The sequence below is a fragment of the Hemibagrus wyckioides genome, linkage group LG18 (genome assembly GCF_019097595.1).
Source record: "Hemibagrus wyckioides isolate EC202008001 linkage group LG18, SWU_Hwy_1.0, whole genome shotgun sequence".
Classification (NCBI taxonomy): domain Eukaryota; kingdom Metazoa; phylum Chordata; class Actinopteri; order Siluriformes; family Bagridae; genus Hemibagrus; species Hemibagrus wyckioides.
In genome coordinates this window covers 22,769,567-22,788,606 of record NC_080727.1, presented here as the reverse complement: position 1 = coordinate 22,788,606, position 19,040 = coordinate 22,769,567, and the positions used below count along the sequence as shown (strand labels likewise).

Genomic DNA, 19,040 nt, shown 5'->3' with positions numbered 1-19,040 from the left:
GGTCAAGGGGGTGAAGAATTCCTCGTGCAGCAAATATTCACCTAAAATCCAGTAAAATGTAACACCGAAATCTCAAGAATTAGAATTGCGTGAGATCTGCTTCGTGTGTGTGCGCGCGCGTGTGTGTTTGCGCAGTGAATTTTGCTGCCATTTTCATTCTACTAAAAGCATTTCTTTTTATTACAATCTATATTATAAAGGTTTGGGAAGTGCATTGTGAGGCGCGTCACTGGCTTTTATTTTTGTGAAACGTTCTACATACACCAATCAGGCATAACATTATGACCACCTGCCTAATATTATGTTGGTCCCCCTTTTGCCGCCAAAACAGCCCTGACCCGTCCTGCACTGTGTATTCTGACCCCTTTCTATCAGAACCAGCATTAACTTCTTCAGCAGCTTGAGCAACAGTAGCTCGTCTGTTGGATCGGATCACACGGGCCAGCCTTCTCTCCCCACGTGCATCAATGAGCCTCGACCACCCATGACCCTGTCTCCGGTTCACCACTGTTCCTTCCTTGGACCACATTTGATAGATACTGACCACTGCAGACCGGGAACACCCCACAAGAGCTGCAGTTTTGGAGATGCTCTGATCCAGTGGTCTAGACATCACAATTTGGCCCTTTTGGTGTGGGGAAGGTTTTCTTGCCACTCTTTGGGCCCTTTAAAACCAATCTGAACGCCACAACCTTGTATGAGTATTGTTTCTGACCATGTGCATCCCAGAATGTTTGCAAGAACCATATTCTACCTGATACCTGATACGATAATGCACCATGTCATCTCAAAACTGGTCTCATGAACATAACCGTGAGCTCAGGGGACATCTTTGGTATGTGAAAGGTCACCTTTAAAAATCTGCAGGAATTGTGCGATGCTGTCATGTCCACCTGGACAGAAATGTTTCCGACGTATTGTGGAGTCCATGCCATGAAGAAGAAGTTTGGCTTGTGCTCGCTGGACACTGTTTAGTAATGCAAGCTGACATGACTGGACATAAAATAAAAAGAGTGTTTGCAACCTTGACAGTTAGCCTGACTATTTGATTTAGGAGGAGATATTACTGTGGGCAATAAGGCATAGTGTCACAACAAATCCTGTCCGAAACAAAACGGAGTGTCTGGTTTGTTTTTAGTGTGTTCCAATCGATACATTACACCATAAACACTGTCCTGTTATTACAAGCCACTCTAAAACCCTCTTAAAAACCAGCCATGACATTTTGGATTATTTATATGATGCAGAAAAGTTTAGCGTTAACGTATCGACCTGCGGATTTAGTGCGTATTGTAAAAGTTGTTGATATGAAATAAACATTTGTCCCATACAGTTTGGACTTTTCCAGACATTCCCGTTCCCTCTTATAGGTTTAAAATTATGGTGTTTCTCTGAACAACAGCCCCTGCAGCACTTGTTTGCCAGATGTAAGTGCAACCTTTAGTCTTTGGCAGGAGTGCCAATGTGTGCGTTTTATTTATATTGCACTGGATATAAAAGGCAGCTCAAAGCACTCTATAGAAATAAAGCAACATTAGAAAGAAGAAAATAAAATGAGGGCTGAAAATAAATAGCAAAATAGCTATTAGCAAATAGCGTTGTCTCCTCGTGACCCAAAGATGCCTGGGTTAGGGCACAGTCTTGGTGTCTTGGGGTAGGTTTTTATGTGTATTTGCATGGTGTCTTGAATCAATTCCCCTGTCATGTCAAGGGTTCCAAGAAAAGACTCCGGATCCACCGGCATCCTGACCAGGAGAAGGCAGTTCCTGAAGGTGCATGGAAATCACTTAGGAAGGGTGATTTCATTGAACATGTTCCCTGTTAAAAATCATAGGATACCCACAATGCTGTTCAGCATTAGTGCTGAAAGCGTCTCCAGTGGGAATTGTTTCATCACTCATGTAAAGAGAGCGATGCAGCAGCACTTTAGTCCTTTAACCTGTCATCTTAACCAAACAGATCAGCTTCTCATCATCACAACTAGCCGATCCATCATTCAGCACAGAGGTGTCCTATAGCCGTATTGTGTTCTGGAAATTTAAATTTCCAATGTTAGATGTTTCCGCTACTTATACATTGGATTTATTATTAATATGACGTTCACTGAGACTGGAAATGCGATCATTGGAGAAGAAAGGTAGCTTGTTGTTTTTCTGAACCTAACATCAATCCTTATGTTGGAGGTCACAGAAATGTTTTTTTTTTCTTTATTTAAACGCCTTTGTAATGATGCTAGCAACGTACCACGTGTGTGTTGTTATTCCTGCGTGTGACGGCGGACTTCTCACGGGAGTAAAGACAATGTTGTTGATGATGATGATCTTTTGACTGCTCCCAAGGTGTGTGAGGGGTCACCACATTGGACCAACCAGTCCACACAACAACTTGGCACAGGTTTTACACCAGATGCCCTTCCTGATGCAACCCTCCCATTTTTTCAGGTTAGGGATTAGGCACTGGTTGGGAATCGAACCCAGGCTTTCCACATGTTAGGCAAGAAACCTACCACTGAGTCACCATCACCCAACGGGAACAAAGACAATGCAGAACAATTTAGCGCCAGTGCCAGGGTGGAGGTTTTCTTTTACATGTTAATGTTAATGGTCACACAAGACAACTTAATTGACTTTCCAGACTTTCGGAAAAAATGTTGTGGGGCAACAGAAATGCATGATTTAGGGGGAAAAAAAATCTGTTAATTGGTGCATACTCCAGTTTGGTGCTTAAACCATCGGACCTGAACGGTGCTGTTTTGTCGCAGGTTGCTGCAACTCTGCAAATTCTGCACAACCGTTTGAGTAAAACACCAGTGATCTAAATGGTTTGTTTTGTTTTTTTAAAAAACCCATATGCCTTTGATGGCTGGCAGTACACAGTACACGGTACACAGTACACGGTACACAGTACACAGTACACGGTACACGGTACACGGTACACGGTACACAGTACACGGTACACGGTACACGGTACACGGTACATGGTACACAGTATACTGTACATGGTACATGGTACACGGTACACAGTACACGGTACACGGTACACGGTACACAGTACACGGTACACAGTATACTGTACATGGTACACGGTACACGGTACACAGTACACGGTATACTGTACATGGTACATGGTACATGGTACACGGTACACGGTACACAGTACACGGTACACAGTATACTGTACACAGTACACGGTACACGGTACACAGTACACGGTATACTGTACACGGTATACTGTACATGGTACACGGTACACGGTACACAGTATACTGTACATGGTACACGGTACACGGTACACAGTATACTGTACATGGTACACGGTACACAGTACACTGTACACAGTATACTGTACATGGTACATGGTACACGGTACACAGTACACAGTATACTGTACATGGTACACGGTACACGGTACACAGTACACAGTATACTGTACATGGTACACGGTACACGGTACACAGTACACAGTATACTGTACATGGTACACGGTACACGGTACACAGTACACAGTATACTGTACATGGTACACGGTACACGGTACACAGTACACAGTATACTGTACATGGTACACGGTACACGGTACACAGTACACAGTATACTGTACATGGTACACGGTACACAGTACACAGTATACTGTACATGGTACACGGTACACAGTACACAGTATACTGTACATGGTACACGGTACACAGTACACAGTATACTGTACATGGTACACGGTACACGGTACACAGTACACAGTATACTGTACATGGTACACGGTACACGGTACACAGTACACAGTATACTGTACATGGTACACGGTACACAGTACACTGTACACAGTATACTGTACATGGTACACGGTACACAGTACACTGTACACAGTATACTGTACATGGTACATGGTACACGGTACACGGTACACAGTACACAGTATACTGTACATGGTACATGGTACACGGTACACAGTACACAGTATACTGTACATGGTACACGGTACACAGTACACAGTATACTGTTCACGGTACACAGTACACTTGAGGCTTTAGATTTCCTCTGTAACATTTTACTGCTCTTTTATTTCTGTCCAATGCAAATGAAGATCTATATTTAGGTGCATGTACAGTGTAGGTGGGTGTGATATGCATTGCTCTATTATTATTATTATTATTATTATTATTATTATTATTATTAAGTTCCACTGACTGACTGAAGAATGCCAAGATTTTAGACACACACACATACACACACACACACGCACACACACACAAATTAGTAGAAATGCTAAGAGTGTTATGGTGAGGGGTGGTCCATGTGTCCCTGAAGCACCACTGACATTTCTGACAAGCTTACAGCAAATGTGTGACAAATCAGGGAGAGTATCTCTCTCTCTCTCTCTCTCTCTCTCTCTCTTTCTCTCTCTCTGTCTAGCACACATACATCGATGTTCCCTTCATGCCAGTCATGTCAATGTTTTCATTACATTTTCATTATTATCGTATCTCTTCATGACTACACGTTTGTCCTCGTGCACCTTCTTATTTAATATTCATCAGTGATCTCTTTATAAGCTTGTCAGTGTCAGATTTTGCCCTGACTCAATCGGAATCCGATGTACTTGTCAGCACGAGGATCGCAATTAACCTTGTCAAGACGCCCCATTTTTTTCTTCAGGATCATTATCAGGACAAGCACATGTGTGCCTTTTCAGAACCAGTTTAATGACATGCCAGCAGCTGTGGCCAGTAGATGTGACCCAAATGCCACCAGTGGCTCTGTTACAGATCCTGGAGCAGAGCCAGGAGCAGATGTGGGACCTACAACTTCATATCTACACCAGCTAACTTCTAATATCTCGAATATCGCTATTGACATTTGAAAGTTTCGGTAGCTCTGCTACTTTCAGAGCTGCTTGAAGCTTAAGCCGAATCCATCGTTTATATGTCTTTGAAGAATGACACTCAGACGATGTGGCACTCTAGATTCTCCAGTTTGATGATAGTTCAATGAGATAAGGTTACTTATTTTCCAATAAAAGCACGGCCAAATGGTTTCATTTTTCTTGTGCTACAGCAATTTCCTAGCCCTTGTTTGCCATTTTTTAATTTATTAATCAAGGACATACTTTTTATCCCTTTATAGTTATGGTACAGTTTTAATGTCATTTAAAATACATTCACATTTCTGGCATTCCAAAGCGACTTACAATTTATCTCATTTTATACAATTGAGGGTTAAGAGCCTTGATCAAGGGCCCAGAATTTGCAGCTTGGTGGACCTGGGATTCAAACTAACAACCTTCTGATCAACAAGCATGTGTTTCCTTACAGACTTTTCTGTTTTTTCCCTCTCCTAAACCCTCCTGAAAATGTTGTTGTTGTTGTTGTTGTATCTGGGTTTGGGACTGGCACTGCATCCAGTGGCTGGGGTTTGAACCTGGGCCTTCCACATGGTAGTCAGAAGAAGAAACCTACCACTGAGCTACCAGCACCCTCCTCCTCCTCCTCCTGAAATTAATAACACAAAAAAAATCAGCTTATAATGTTATTTGGAACCTGTAAAAACCCTCTGTGCTGAAGCTTTGCCTCTGATTTTTACAAAACGCTGACACTGTGGACTCCAGAGAAAACTACTGCTATGCTTTTACTAAGTTATGGTTTAATGGAGTATATATAATGATGTCGCGACATTCCCAGGTTTGCCCCATACAACGTGCTTTAAGTTTCAAAAAGACAGCGGTCAAATTTTACAAAGGTTGAATATTCTATCCACTTCCTCGCTCCTCGCTCTCCTTGTGGCACCGTGACACCGTCCTCTTTGAAAAGTGTGAAGATGATGTAATAGAAATCATGATATTGGCTTGTCAAACTATTACACCATGAAATTATCCAGACTGCCCCATCTTGAGTTCAGATGGCACCTTTGCACCTTAGGCAGGAGGACAGTCATGGTTCTTGAAGCACAAAAATAGTCATGGGTTCAGGCTGTGAAATCAGCAGTGCATTTCTGCTTGTGTACTCCGCTAAGAATCCCCACCAGATGGATAGGAGGTGTGTGGAAGAAGAGGAGAATTTTTTTTTCCGGGATGGTATCGGACAGCTTGTATGAGATACTCAACGGTTCCAGGATCTGAGATGAAGATCTGAGGTATTTTGATGGCATGTTCACACTGAAGGTTTCAATGGATAGCTTTTAGTTTCACTGTAATATCAATAATAATAGTAGATGGATGAATGGATCAAATGTATGGTACATGGAATTCTGTAATATTATACAATAATCTGGCATAACATTATGACCACCTGCCTAATATTGTGTTGGTCCCCCTTTTGTTGCTAAAACAGCCCTGATCCATCCTGCACTGTGTATCTTTCTATCAGAACCAGCATTAACTTCTTCAGCAATTTGGTCAAACTCGCTCAAATCCTTACACTTGTCCATTTTTCCTGCTTCTAACATCAACTTTGAGGACAAAATGTTGACTTGCTGCCTAATATATCCCACCCACTAACAGGTGCCATGATGAGGAGATCATCAGTCTTATTCACATCACCGGTCACTGCTCACAGTGTTATACCTGACTGGTGTATGTCATTAAAGAAAAGCAGACATGTGTGATGGCACTGATGCTGTTTGTAATTACCTGCAGAAATGGATCTAAGTGAGTAAAAAGTTTTGAGAAGTTTTGAGAGTTTTGAGAAGAACTGGCAGGTTCTTCAAGTTGCTTGGGAAAACTTACTAGCCATTTCCCTATAAAACTGCATGACAGGGCAGGACTAATGCAGTTTTAAAGGCAAAGCATGGTCATGCTATATATTGATTTGACTTAGTCACTGCGCACCGTTGTACATAGTGATTTATTTGGGATAGATATTTTTGCTTCACAGACTTTATTTAGAGGTGAATACTTGCATAGTTCTATACATATACATAATTCAAAATTCTTACAAAATTCAAGAGAACAAACTTTCTATCTTCTTACAGGTGAAACTGTAATGTGCCGGTGGTACCTGAACCCCTCGGTGGTAACTTAACCCTTTCTCAATGAACAGCTCATTTGTGGTTAGTGAAGTAGATATTACTATGCATGGAACATCATATGATTAATGGAATCCATAAAATGTATAAATTAAAGTGTTGTTCAGTTGGAGAAAGTTCTCCACCATGTAATACAGCAACATCCAAATCAATAGGTCATGCACAATACAACAGAAAAAAACCCCATCTGGATCTTTTAATATCTCTAGTTAAAAGTCAACTATGTGTGAAAGCTGTGTTTTGCTCTTGTTGTTGTTGTTGTTGTTGTTGTTGTTGTCTTGTGCTTTTGGGTTGTCTCCATGTGAAGAAAGTACAAATGTGGGCTAAACCTTAAAAGCACCCTCCTCACTGACAACTCGCTGTTTGTGTCTATATTTCCATTTCTGCAAGCTCTGAGATAAGATCTCAGCTCAGGTCTGTGTGAGAAACCTGACCGCTGGGTGGTGGCTGACTGTTTTCATCATCCGACGTAGGAATGTTAGGTCTCACTTTACTTTTCGGGTCACTCTGTGCTGCAAAATATGATGTAATGCTTTGTTGTTTTTGTTTCATCTGATCATTCTTTAGCTACAGACAGACAGACAGACAGACAGACAGACAGACAGATAGATAGATAGATAGATAGATAGATAGATAGATAGATAGATAGATAGATAGATAGATAGATAGATAGATAGATAGATAGAACTTTATTGTCAAGCATAGCATTATGCTTAATATCTTGTCGGTCCCCCGACAGAATACACAGTGCAGGACGGGTCAGGGCTGTTTTAGCAGCAAAACGGGGACCGACACAATATTAGACAGGTGGTCATAATGTTATGCCTGATCGGTGTATATTTTCCAGGTTATCCCATGTCTATTTTAAATCTGAATACAGACACAGAAATGTAAAGCACTAAACCGATATAGAGTGTAAGTGAATAGCAGCGCAGCATTAGTATTTCTCTCGTGTAAGTGTCTGAGAAACTCTTTCAGAGTAGACAAAAAGATTCCAGAGGAGGAATCCCCAAGTTTTCCCCTCACACTGTTACAAAGATCTCTAAATCCAGCTGTCAGAATTATTGACATTTGAAGCAGGAGTTTAGAGCAGCTCAATAAAAAGCTTCCCCTCCGTGGCCACTATAAAAGTGCTCCTTTGATTATTTATTTCTTGCATTTTTTGTTTTTTTTGGCCAGTGTGCTAGATACTAAAAGAAATGTGTGTGTCTCTGTGTGTGTGTGTGTGTGTGTGTTAACAATATCTTTTTTTGCACAGGATTTTAGCACTAACTTGGCAGTCTCTTAATCTTCTGTGAGATGTCCAGCCACCAGCCAGGCAGATGGCTGTATTAAGCACTGCTGTGGATTTGTGCTGTGGTGTGAGATGGACACTGGAGAGAAATCTCTAGAGAATCACGCATGAATGAATTCTGGTTCCAAAACTCACAAAAATCTTGTGGAAAAGACACAAAAAAGAAGCAAAAACTCTATATGCACACGGTTACAAATGGGGCATTGGTGGTTCTAGTGGTTAAGGTTGATCAGGGTTCAAGCCCCAGCACTGCCAAGCTGCCACAGATGGGCAATTAAGCAACCCTCTCTGCTCTATGGGACTGTATCATAGCTGCCCCTGCACTCTGACCTCAAGTAAAGAATTCCACTGTACTGTAATGTAATATGTGGTGATAATAATAGAGGCTTCTTCTTCAAATAGACAAAATCCATCCATCAATTTTCTGAAGCATTTTCTTATGCAGGGTCACATGGAGCCTGGAACTTCTCTCAGGGCAATCAGAGCACAAGATGGTGGACATCCTGGGCTTAAAAGGCTGAATGTTTTGGGCTTAAGGGTAACCATTTGACTGATTTGTGCACAAATAGAGACCTTTAGTTTCTAGGTATAGAGATTACAAAGATTTATTGAGATACTTAGTGGCTTCTGAGTGTGTTCCTGGACCTGGGGGACATACTGCTGCACATACACCTGTACTGGTGTTGCGTTTTGTTCAGGCAGTGATAACTCTATGTGAGTTCGGACAGGAGCCTAAAACTCCTCATATCAATATCTCTACAATGAAACTATTAGGGTGATAATAAAATGATAGCAGAATGACACAAGCCCCGGCTTCACCTCACCTTCACACCATTCTGTGTATTAGTTCCACATAGCTCCAGAAGTTGCTTCAGAAGTGTTCTTTCACTGTGTGCGATGTCAGCGCTTTCTGTGTGAGGTTTTCATTTAGGTGTTTATTAGCATGTGTTTATTAGCATGATTTTGTGTCTGTGTGTTTTTCAGGGTGAAGATGCCTTTTCACCATGTGCGAGCAGGGCTGCTGTACACAGACAACTTCCTGACCACCTCGCTCTCTGAGATCAGTGAGGAACAGTTAGCTCACATCTCCACCGAAGAGCTTGATGGTGAGTGTGTGTGTGTGTGTCTGCAAAGCTACCATTAATATTCTATACATTATCCCATTATGCACCAATCAGGCATAACATTATAACCACCTGCCTAATATAATGTTGGTCCCCCTTTTGCTGCCAAAACAGCCCTGACCCGTCCTGCACTGTGTATTCTGACCCCTTTCTATCAGATCCAGCATTAACTTCTTCAGCAGTTTGAACAACAGTAGCTCGTCTGTTGGATCGGATCACACGGACCAGCCTTCTCTCCCCACATGTATCAATGAGCCTTGACCGCCCATGACCCTGTCACCGGTCCACCACTGTTCCTTCCTTGGACCTCTTTTGATAGATACTGACCACTGCAGACCGGGAACAACCCACAAGAGCTGCAGTTTTGGAGATGCTCTGATCCAGTGGTCTAGCCATCACAATTTGGCCCTTCGTCAAACTCGCTCAAATCCTTATATTTTGAGGACAAAATGTTGACTTGCTGCCTAATATATCCCACCCACTAACAGGTGCCATGATGAGGAGATCATCAGTCTTATTCACTTTACCTCTCAGTGGTCATAATGATATGGTTGATTGGTGTGTATATATATATATACAGTTTAAAAGAAATTGTCTGGTTTTAGTTGAGCTTGCTGAGCTGCAAATTTAGCAGAGTATTTAATCTTTCTGAATGCCATATATTTTTTATACTTACTTTTATACTCTTTTATCCTTATACTTGTTGCTACTATTATGTCAGATACAGCCTCTCAGACAAAGAGTTGATTTCTCCAAACACTTCCCTGCAGATTGTAACCTGCTGAGCTAAGCTGGCAGTTATACACTCACCTTGCTTGTTAGCTATATTAGCCTCATGAGTCAAGAAACCTTTATACACCAAACACATTTTTGCTTTTGGACTGATTCTACCTTCAATGCATTTTCTCAATATTTCATTTTGTCTTCTGAATATTATATTCATTTCTGACTGTAGTCAGCAGTGTGATTTAAAAATAAAAAAAGAAAGATTTTATTATACATGGCACCAGGATGCACTATGGGAATAAGTGCATCCTGGGCAATGTTCTGCTGGGAAACCTTGGGTCCTGCATCTATGTGGATGTTACTTTGACATGTACCATCTACCTAAGCATTGTTGCAGACCATCTACACCCTTTCATGGAAACGGTATTCCCTGATGGCTGTGGCCTCTTTCAGCAGGATAATGCTCCGTGCCACAAAGCAGAAATGGTTCAGGAATGATTTGATGACCACAACAACCAGTTTGAGGTGTTGACTTGGCCTCCAAATTCCCCAGATCTCAATACAATCCAGCATCTGAGGGATGCTGCACAAGTCCGATCCATGGAGGCCCCACCTCACAACTTACAGTACCTAAAGGATCTGCTGCTAACATCTTGGTACCATATACCACAGCACACCTTCAGGGATCTAGTGGAGTCCATGCCTCGACAGGTCAGGGCTGTTTTAGCAGCAAAAGGGGGACCAACACAATATTTAAAAGCAGGTGGTCATAATGTTATGGCTGATCAGTGTATCTGGGTGTTTTTCTGCTCATGGTGGATCGTGTCACTAGACTTCTGTTCTGTTTGTATGTCTAATGCTAGCTCCATATGGATCATGGGGAAAATCAAATAATTATAACTCTGTGACCAACCGTAATTTTGGTTTATGAGGGGATATTAACAGTTGGTAAATTTTTATAGCCCTATGAAAAGCTTATTTAAATAATAAATGACAGTATCGTTCATAATTTTATTATGTGCAGAGGAGGAGGGTTTAATTTTCGGTCTCTGGGGACCCTTTAAAAGATGTTCAAGGTTCCGGTAATCTGGTGTGTATATTCAGCTTATCTGCTGTTTTTTGACATCATACAGTATATTTCACTGGAGTGATACTGATACTGATGGATTGATCTTGGTGGAAAGAGTAAACAATAGCACATGCACTATATTACCAAAAGTTTTGGGACACCCCTCCAAATCATTGAATTCAGGTGTTGTTTTTCAGGGGTTGGGCTCGGCCTCTTGGTTCCAGTGAAAGGAACTCTTAATGCTTCAGCTTCATACCAAGACATTTTGGACAATTTCATGCTCTTTGTGGGAACAGTTTGGGGATGACCCCTTCCTGTTCCAACATGACTGCACACCAGTGACCAAAGCAAGGTCCATAAAGACATGGATGACAGAGTCTGGTGTGGATGAACTTGACTGGCCTGCACAGAGTCCTGACCTCAACCCCATAGAACACCTTTGGGATGAATTAGAGCGGAGACTGTAAGACAGGCCTTCTCGTCCAACATCAGTGTCTGACCTCACAAATGCGCTTCTAGAGGAATGGTCAAAAATTCCCATAAAGGAATGCAAAGGGCAGTACAACTCCCTATTATATCCATGTGTATGTAAAGGCAGATGTCCCAAAACTTCTGGCAATATAGTATATCTGAGCAGAAGCCTCGGTACACAGCGACAAAGCTCCACTTCATGCAGATTTTTGTTTTGAAGAGCATCACCTGATTAGAGTAGCATGTAGAAAACTGGAGTAGTCGAAGGGGAGATGAGATCGTCTCATAGGCCACGTTAATGATGAGATTCTAAGATTCCTGTGGGCTTTGCCAGGAGCAGGAAGGGCTCTCATAATCACAGCACAGAGCACACGGCACTGCCACTCCACTCCAATCATGTCACTGGGGTTTTTTAATGGGCTTTAAAAAAAATGTAATGATGAGAAGTATGGGAGCTGAGTGGAGAGATGGATGGTGTTCTCATTGTTAGTGTGTGTTTGTCAAGCTGAAAAAAAGGGAGCGTGAAACAAACAGCACAAAGACTCACAACAGTAGATAGAGTTTGTATTTATTTGCTGAATGTCAGTGAATCAGTCATTAATATTCGGATGTTGCTGAGTCCCAAAAAGAGTGAAATAAGATCAATTTGATCATCACGAAAACGGTTTATCGATCAAGCTTGATCATTTCCTGGTTCTAATAACAGAGTTCTGATAACATAATAGCTAGCTTGTTAGCAAATGTGGCTACTTCATTACACAATACAGTAGTTTAAATAACATTAGTTAATGAACACAGCTCTGGTTTTAGCTACTGACGTTAATTATATGATACATGTACAATAGATGAGTTAGTGGTTCTACTGGTTCTAGCTGCACAAGATGGTTTACTTTACATTATTTAGCCTCCTAGCAAACACAGCAATCTTAATTACACTATAGAATTGTTTACCTAACATTAGCGTGCTGCAAGACTTGCAGGAGTGGTGTCTTATTTTAGATAAGCTAGCTAGGTAGCCACCTCACATACACTATATTGCCAAAAGTTTTGGGATGTCTGCCTTTACATGCACATGAATGCAGCTATAACAGCTTCAACTCTTCTGGGAAGGCTTTCCACAAGGTTTAGGAGTGTGTTTATGGGAATTTTTGACCATTCCTCTAGAAGCGCATTTGTGAGGTCAGGCACTGATGTTGGACGAGAAGGTCTGGCTCTCAGTCTCCGCTCTAATTCATCCCAAACGTGTTCTATGGGGTTGAGGTCAGGACTCTGTGCAGGCCAGTCAAGTTCCTCCACACCAAACTCACTCATCCATGTCTTTATGGACCTTGCTTTGGTCACTGGTGTACAGTCATGTTGGAACAGGAAGGGGTCATCCCCAAACTGTTCCCACCAAGAGCATGAAATTGTCCAAAATGTCTTGGTATGAAGCTGAAGCATTACGAGTTCCTTTCACTGGAACTAAGGGGCCGAGCCCAACCCCTGAAACACAACACCTGAACTCAATGATTTGGAGGGGTGTCCCAAAACTTTTGGCTATATAGTGTAGCTAATGTTTTCAAATGGTTATACAGCATAAATAAATGATACCCATTTATGCTAATTATGGTCTCCTGTCAGGTAAAGAAATAAAGGTTCACTGTGATGTTAAATAGTGAAGTTAAAGTAAAACAACAAGCAATTCATCCATTTTTGACACTTGTTTGCATGTATTCAGTCCCAAATCCTGGCTAACTGTATTAGCTTTGAAGAAAACATTCTTTCTGTTTCTCCCTGTGCACAGAGATTCGGGAGGCATTCCAGGTACTGGACAGGGATGGGAACGGCTTCATCTCAAAACAGGAACTGGGCGTGGCCATGCGCTCACTGGGTTACATGCCCAGTGAAGTGGAGCTAGCTATCATTATGCAACGTCTGGACATGGATGGTGAGTTTCTATCTTCTTTTCCTTAATCCTCTATCAGACTCAGCTTTTGCTTAACCAAAATCTCCCAGTCTGAAATCTTTCCTCCGTATCTCACAGCACTGATCTGCTGTAATTCAGTGACCAGCAATCTGCATATGGAAATACTCTTCATTTGTGCACTGTCATTGTAGCCTAGTCTGGAGAATTCTTTAGGAATAATACACAGGAATGTAATTACGGGTGGAATGGTGTGATGGAAAGCGGAGTTATTGATAGTTAATTGCTTTCCAATATTAGGTGTTTTATTCCTCTTGCACCACATTGCTGTGCCAACATGAATGATTTTTATTTATTAAAGAATGACACATTGTCCTTTTCTATCTGTCTATAGTTCCATGTAATCAAACAAGTTAGTCGCTGTTATCTCTCACACTGTAGAAGATATAAATAGTTGTTTCCACTCCAGCCTTAATTGTTTTCTTTTTTGTCAGTTACAAATGTAAAGGGAAAATAAATAGGTCATGTTCAAGAGAAACTGAAAGAGCTGGAGACATTTCTGCGTCAGAAAAGCTTTATCTCTGTCTGACACTGGAGACTCCTTCCAAAAAAAATTCAAAAACAATCCCTTGTCAAAGGAACTCTTAATGCTTCAGCTTCATACCAAGACATTTGGGACAATTTCATGATTTGTGGGAACAGTTTGGGGATGACCCCTTCCTGTTCCAACATGACTGCACACCAGTGACCAAAGCAAGGTCCATAAAGACATGGATGAGTGAGTTTGGTGTGGAGGAACTTGACTGGCCTGCACAGAGTCCTGACCTCAACCCCATAGAACACCTTTGGGATGAATTAGAGTGGAGACTGTGAGCCAGACCTTCTCGTCCAACATCAGTGCCTGACCTCACAAATGCTCTTCTAGAGGAATGGTCAAAAACACACTCCTAAACCTTGTGGAAAGTCTTCCCAGAAGAGTTGAAGCTGTTCTAGCTGCAAAGGGTGGGACAACTCCATATTACATTCATGTGCATGTAAAGGTAGGCGTCCAAATACTTTTGGCAACATAGTGCACATTTTTTTTGTTAAATAGCAATCTTCTGTACCAGTCCAATAACAATAATGTTTGAAAATGAGTGCATTATCATAAACCTGGGATTTGCTTTGGAGCTGAAACTAATGTCAAGAGTTGCTGCTACAGAAAATAAATCAACACCTTCTGACCAAACAAAATTGAGAATTCAATAGCACCATGGTAAAAATCAATATAGATTCTACCTCTCTGGATCTCACTTCTGCTTTTGGCAGAGGTGTATCCTGTAATGATAAATAGGATGTGACAGGTAGCGAGTGCATGTCGCTGTAACCTGCTGATTGCACTGCACAGACATAATGCAGATTTGTTTAAACATATTGATTCAGATTAGTACCAGAAACTAAAACCCCTGGACAACCTACGATTTTAACACTTTCACACCCAGGATTGATTTTGTAAAATAGGAGATAATAGGTGCATTGTTTCATTGTTCTTATTAATGGTTATGGTTAATTGAAATGTTTCTTTACTGGTCAATGATTCCACACTGGTCAGAGGTTTAGGTGAAGCATTTTAAGTTAAGCTGTTCAGTTATATAGATCAATATAATATCATGTGCAACATCATACCCTGTGCAGTATCTTATTATATGCAATATGTTCTAGTTCCCTAGCACCTTTTTTTGTACTTTGAATACATTTTGTGTATATAGATTATTTCACTTACTTTTAATTTATATTTATTTTTCTTGTTATCTGAAGTTCTGTCTTATCTAAAATAATAAGACTTCCCTTACTTATATCAATTACAACCATTATGAAGCAGGAAATAAAATGACAAGTTCAAGGTTGAAGGCTCTTTATCTGTCACATGCGTATTACATACGCGATATTGCCAAATGTTTTGGGACATCTGCCTTTACATGCACATGAATGTAATATGGAGTTGTCCCGCCCTTTGCAGCTATAACAGCTTCAACTCTTCTGGGAAGGCTTTCCACAAGGTTTAGGAGTGTGTTTATGGGAATTTTTGACCAATCCTCTAGAAGCGCATTTGTGAGGTCAGACACTGATGTTGGACGAGAAGGTCTGGCTCACAGTCTCCACTCTAATTCATCCCAAAGGTGTTCTATGGGGTTGAGGTCAGGACTCTGTGCAGACCAGTCAAGTTCCTCCACACCAAACTCACTCATCCATGTCTTTATGGACCTTGCTTTGGTCACTGGTGTGCAGTCATGTTGGAACAGGAAGGGGTCATCCCCAAACTGTTCCCACAAAGAGCATGAAATTGTCCAAAATGTCTTGGTATGAAGCTGAAGCATTAAGAGTTCCTTTCACTGGAACTAAGGGGCCGAATCCAACCCCTGAAACACAACACCTGAATTCAATGATTTGGAGGGGTGTCCCAAAACTTTTGGCAATATAGTGTAGCTTTCAGCTTTCACACTCAATTAAGCAAACTTCCTGATCTCGCCTTCATCCACTGCTCGCAGTCTTGTGGTGAATATGGACAATCATCCTCCTATGTTACTAATGTGACACGGTCATGTTGGTTTCTTCTCTACAACAGAGAAAGAGTCAGCTATTTTTATCCACACAGACTGCTCAGGTGCTTGTTTAGTCTCTGGTCATTTTGAGACTGGACTCCTGCAGCTCTCTACTGGCAGGTCTACCTCTGAGCTCAATTCGTCCTCTGCAAATGATATAAAATGCAGCTGCGTGCCTTGTTTTCAACCTGCCATAGTTCTCCCACACCACCCCACTGCTGCTCCTCCACAGGCTTTAGGTAGCTGCATCAGATTCAGAACACTGAAACTTGACTACAAAGCCAAGAATGGACCAGCACCATCTTACCTCAGAATTTTTATTACTCCTCTCACCCCGGATCTACTAGCACTGCTCGACTGGTCCCACCATCTCTCAGGGTACACTATATTGCCAAAAGTTTTGGGACACCCCTCCAAATCATTGAATTCGGGTGTTGTTTTTCAGGGGTTGGGCTCGCCCCCGTAGTTCCAGTGAACTGTTAATGCTTCCTTGTGGGAACAGTTTGGGGATGACCCCTTCCTGTTCCAACATGACTGCACACCAGTGCACAAAGCAAGGTCCATAAAGACATGGATGAGTGAGTTTGGTGTGGACGAACTTGACTGGCCTGCACCTCAACTCCATAGATGTCAACCAAAACTGGGACATCTGCCTTTACATGGCCGAGCCCAACCCCTGAGAAACAACACCTGAATTCAATGATTTGGAGGGGTGTCCCAAAACCTTTGCCACTATAGTATAGGTATACATCTAGACTCTTCTCAGTTCTGGCACAGAGGTGGTACGTCTTCCTGAAACACTTAAACTAGCTCTTATTTTCTGTTTGTTTTATGTTTTATGCTGAAAAAAAAAACTCCTCCCAACCCAGTATTTAGGCTGATGGTATCTTAAATCTGTGACCCATTGAACCAGTGTAATGTATTTACTGATAGAGACTTCAGAGCACTGTTGTACACTTCTCTGGATAAGAACGTCTGCCAAATGCCAGAAATGTAAATGTAAATATAAATATATACAGCTCCTTTAAGTCTAAGTGTATAAAACACCTGTATAGCATGTGTACTGGCCCCATTCTTAAGGGCAGATCAATGTTGCCATGAATAGAAAACCTGTACAGATTTGTCTCATCGGTCATTAAGGCAGGTGATCAATCCTGACAGCAGAACTGGACACTGGGGACAAATGCCCTGTCCAGCTGCTGCACTGAAACCCAGCACATGAAAAATCTTGAAGATGCAAATGGATTTTGGTAATTCTGCAGCCTAAAAGAAGACATTAGCTAGTGATTGCACAAACTGATACAACCAAAAGGATGGGTGTTAAATTTGGAGAAGGCTGTTTACATTTTCTGATAATGAAATAAAACTGTGATTTGTATTTATAATACAAGGAAGTAGGAAATTGTGTATCTAACTTTATTTCTTGTACATGTGTGGAGTTCTGACTTCACTTTATACCAGTTTTTATTTTCGATAGTGCAACTTTAAATCTTTTAAAGAAAATAACAAACATATATGTTTATATTTATAAGAAAATGGAGTTCATTCAGCTCTACTGTGAGGAAGGACGTTCATATGGTCAGTGTGATGTTGGATATACTGATAGTGTATCATGGAGTAAAGATTAGTTTATCTCTAAAAACACACCTGAAGAACACAGGAATGTTGGGAAGAGCAAACTATTCCAGATTAAAGGAGGTAAGGAGCGCTATAAGAGCAGAGCTGTGTTCATACACACACCAATCCACTTTCTACTGCTGCAGCTACTGCTGGACTTCCTGTAGATCCTGAGTGACCGATGTCTCGTCCAATCAGAGGGAAGAATTCCATTCGCAAAAACCATACCTACTTTATTGCTCCCGTAGGTTTTTAGATAGGGTCTCAAGCCATATTTAAATCCAGTTTTAACATGACACACATGCAGTAGGTTTCAGTTCTACTCTTCTGGGAGTCTTGAGATCCAAACTCAGTGTAAGTACAATGAACACAATCAGACACAGAAATCAGATTAAAATCGTTTGATCCCTTCCTCTATGTCGCCTGTGATATCTATAATTATTCTTTGTTAATCACCCGCAACATGGCCACTGACGCATGCGCATTCCATCAGATCCACACACGAATTAGCCTCTGAATCAGGGACAGAGTATATCCACAAATAATCTGTAGTCTTTATCTGACAAATGTTATCCCAGTTCATTTTAACGCTATTAAAATGGCTTCTCGGAATGTAACCAATAAGAATGCTCAGATACACAAGTTGCAGAGTTCAAGTTGCAGACAGAAAAAATTCCAAATAAATATTTAATAGTAAAGCAATGCAAGAACTGACTTTTTAGCAGCCAGAAATATTTTGTCAGTTCTGGATGTCAACCAATCCTAGAGAACTCAGAGTCAGAGCTGAATGTTCTCTCTCTCTCTCTCTTTCTGTGTTTGTCTCTCTCTCTGTCTCTTTCTCTCTCTCTTTCTGTGTCTGTCTGTCTGTCACTCTCTCTCTCTCTCTCTCTCTCTCTGTCTGTGTCTCTGTGTGTGTGTCTCTCTCTCTCTCTCTCTCTCTCTCAAAAGAGTAAAATATTTCTTTTTTATATTCCTCTGCCTCATGGCCAAAAAGAAAGAAAGAAAGAAAGAAAGAAAGAAAGAGAGAAAGAAAGAAAGAAAGAAAGAAAGAAAGAAAGAAAGAAAGAAAGAAAGAAAGAAAGAAAGAAAGAAAGAAAGAAAGAAAGAAAGACTTCTCACTTGTGTTTAAACAGGGTTGTGTCCTTATTCCCAGTAGTTTGCACTTCAGCACGATTTCTACACCACAGAAGGGGCAGAAAACACACCAAGGTTCAATTTAAGCAGACCAAACACTACAA

General features: G+C 41.2%; 1 protein-coding gene across 2 annotated transcripts in view; it reads left to right on the top strand.

Annotated features, from left to right (window-relative positions):
- caln2 (calneuron 2) overlaps positions 1–19,040 on the top strand; it is a 45,863-nt gene that overhangs the window by 1,893 nt on the left and 24,930 nt on the right. For both annotated transcript variants that reach the window (XR_009207233.1, XM_058415526.1), the window contains exons 2-3: positions 9,295–9,416; positions 13,484–13,627. Coding sequence is in view for 1 of the 2 variants with exons in the window: in XM_058415526.1 (XP_058271509.1) it covers positions 9,302–9,416; positions 13,484–13,627 (259 nt within the window). In the remaining variant the exon portion in view is untranslated. The remainder of the gene's footprint in view (positions 1–9,294; positions 9,417–13,483; positions 13,628–19,040) is intronic.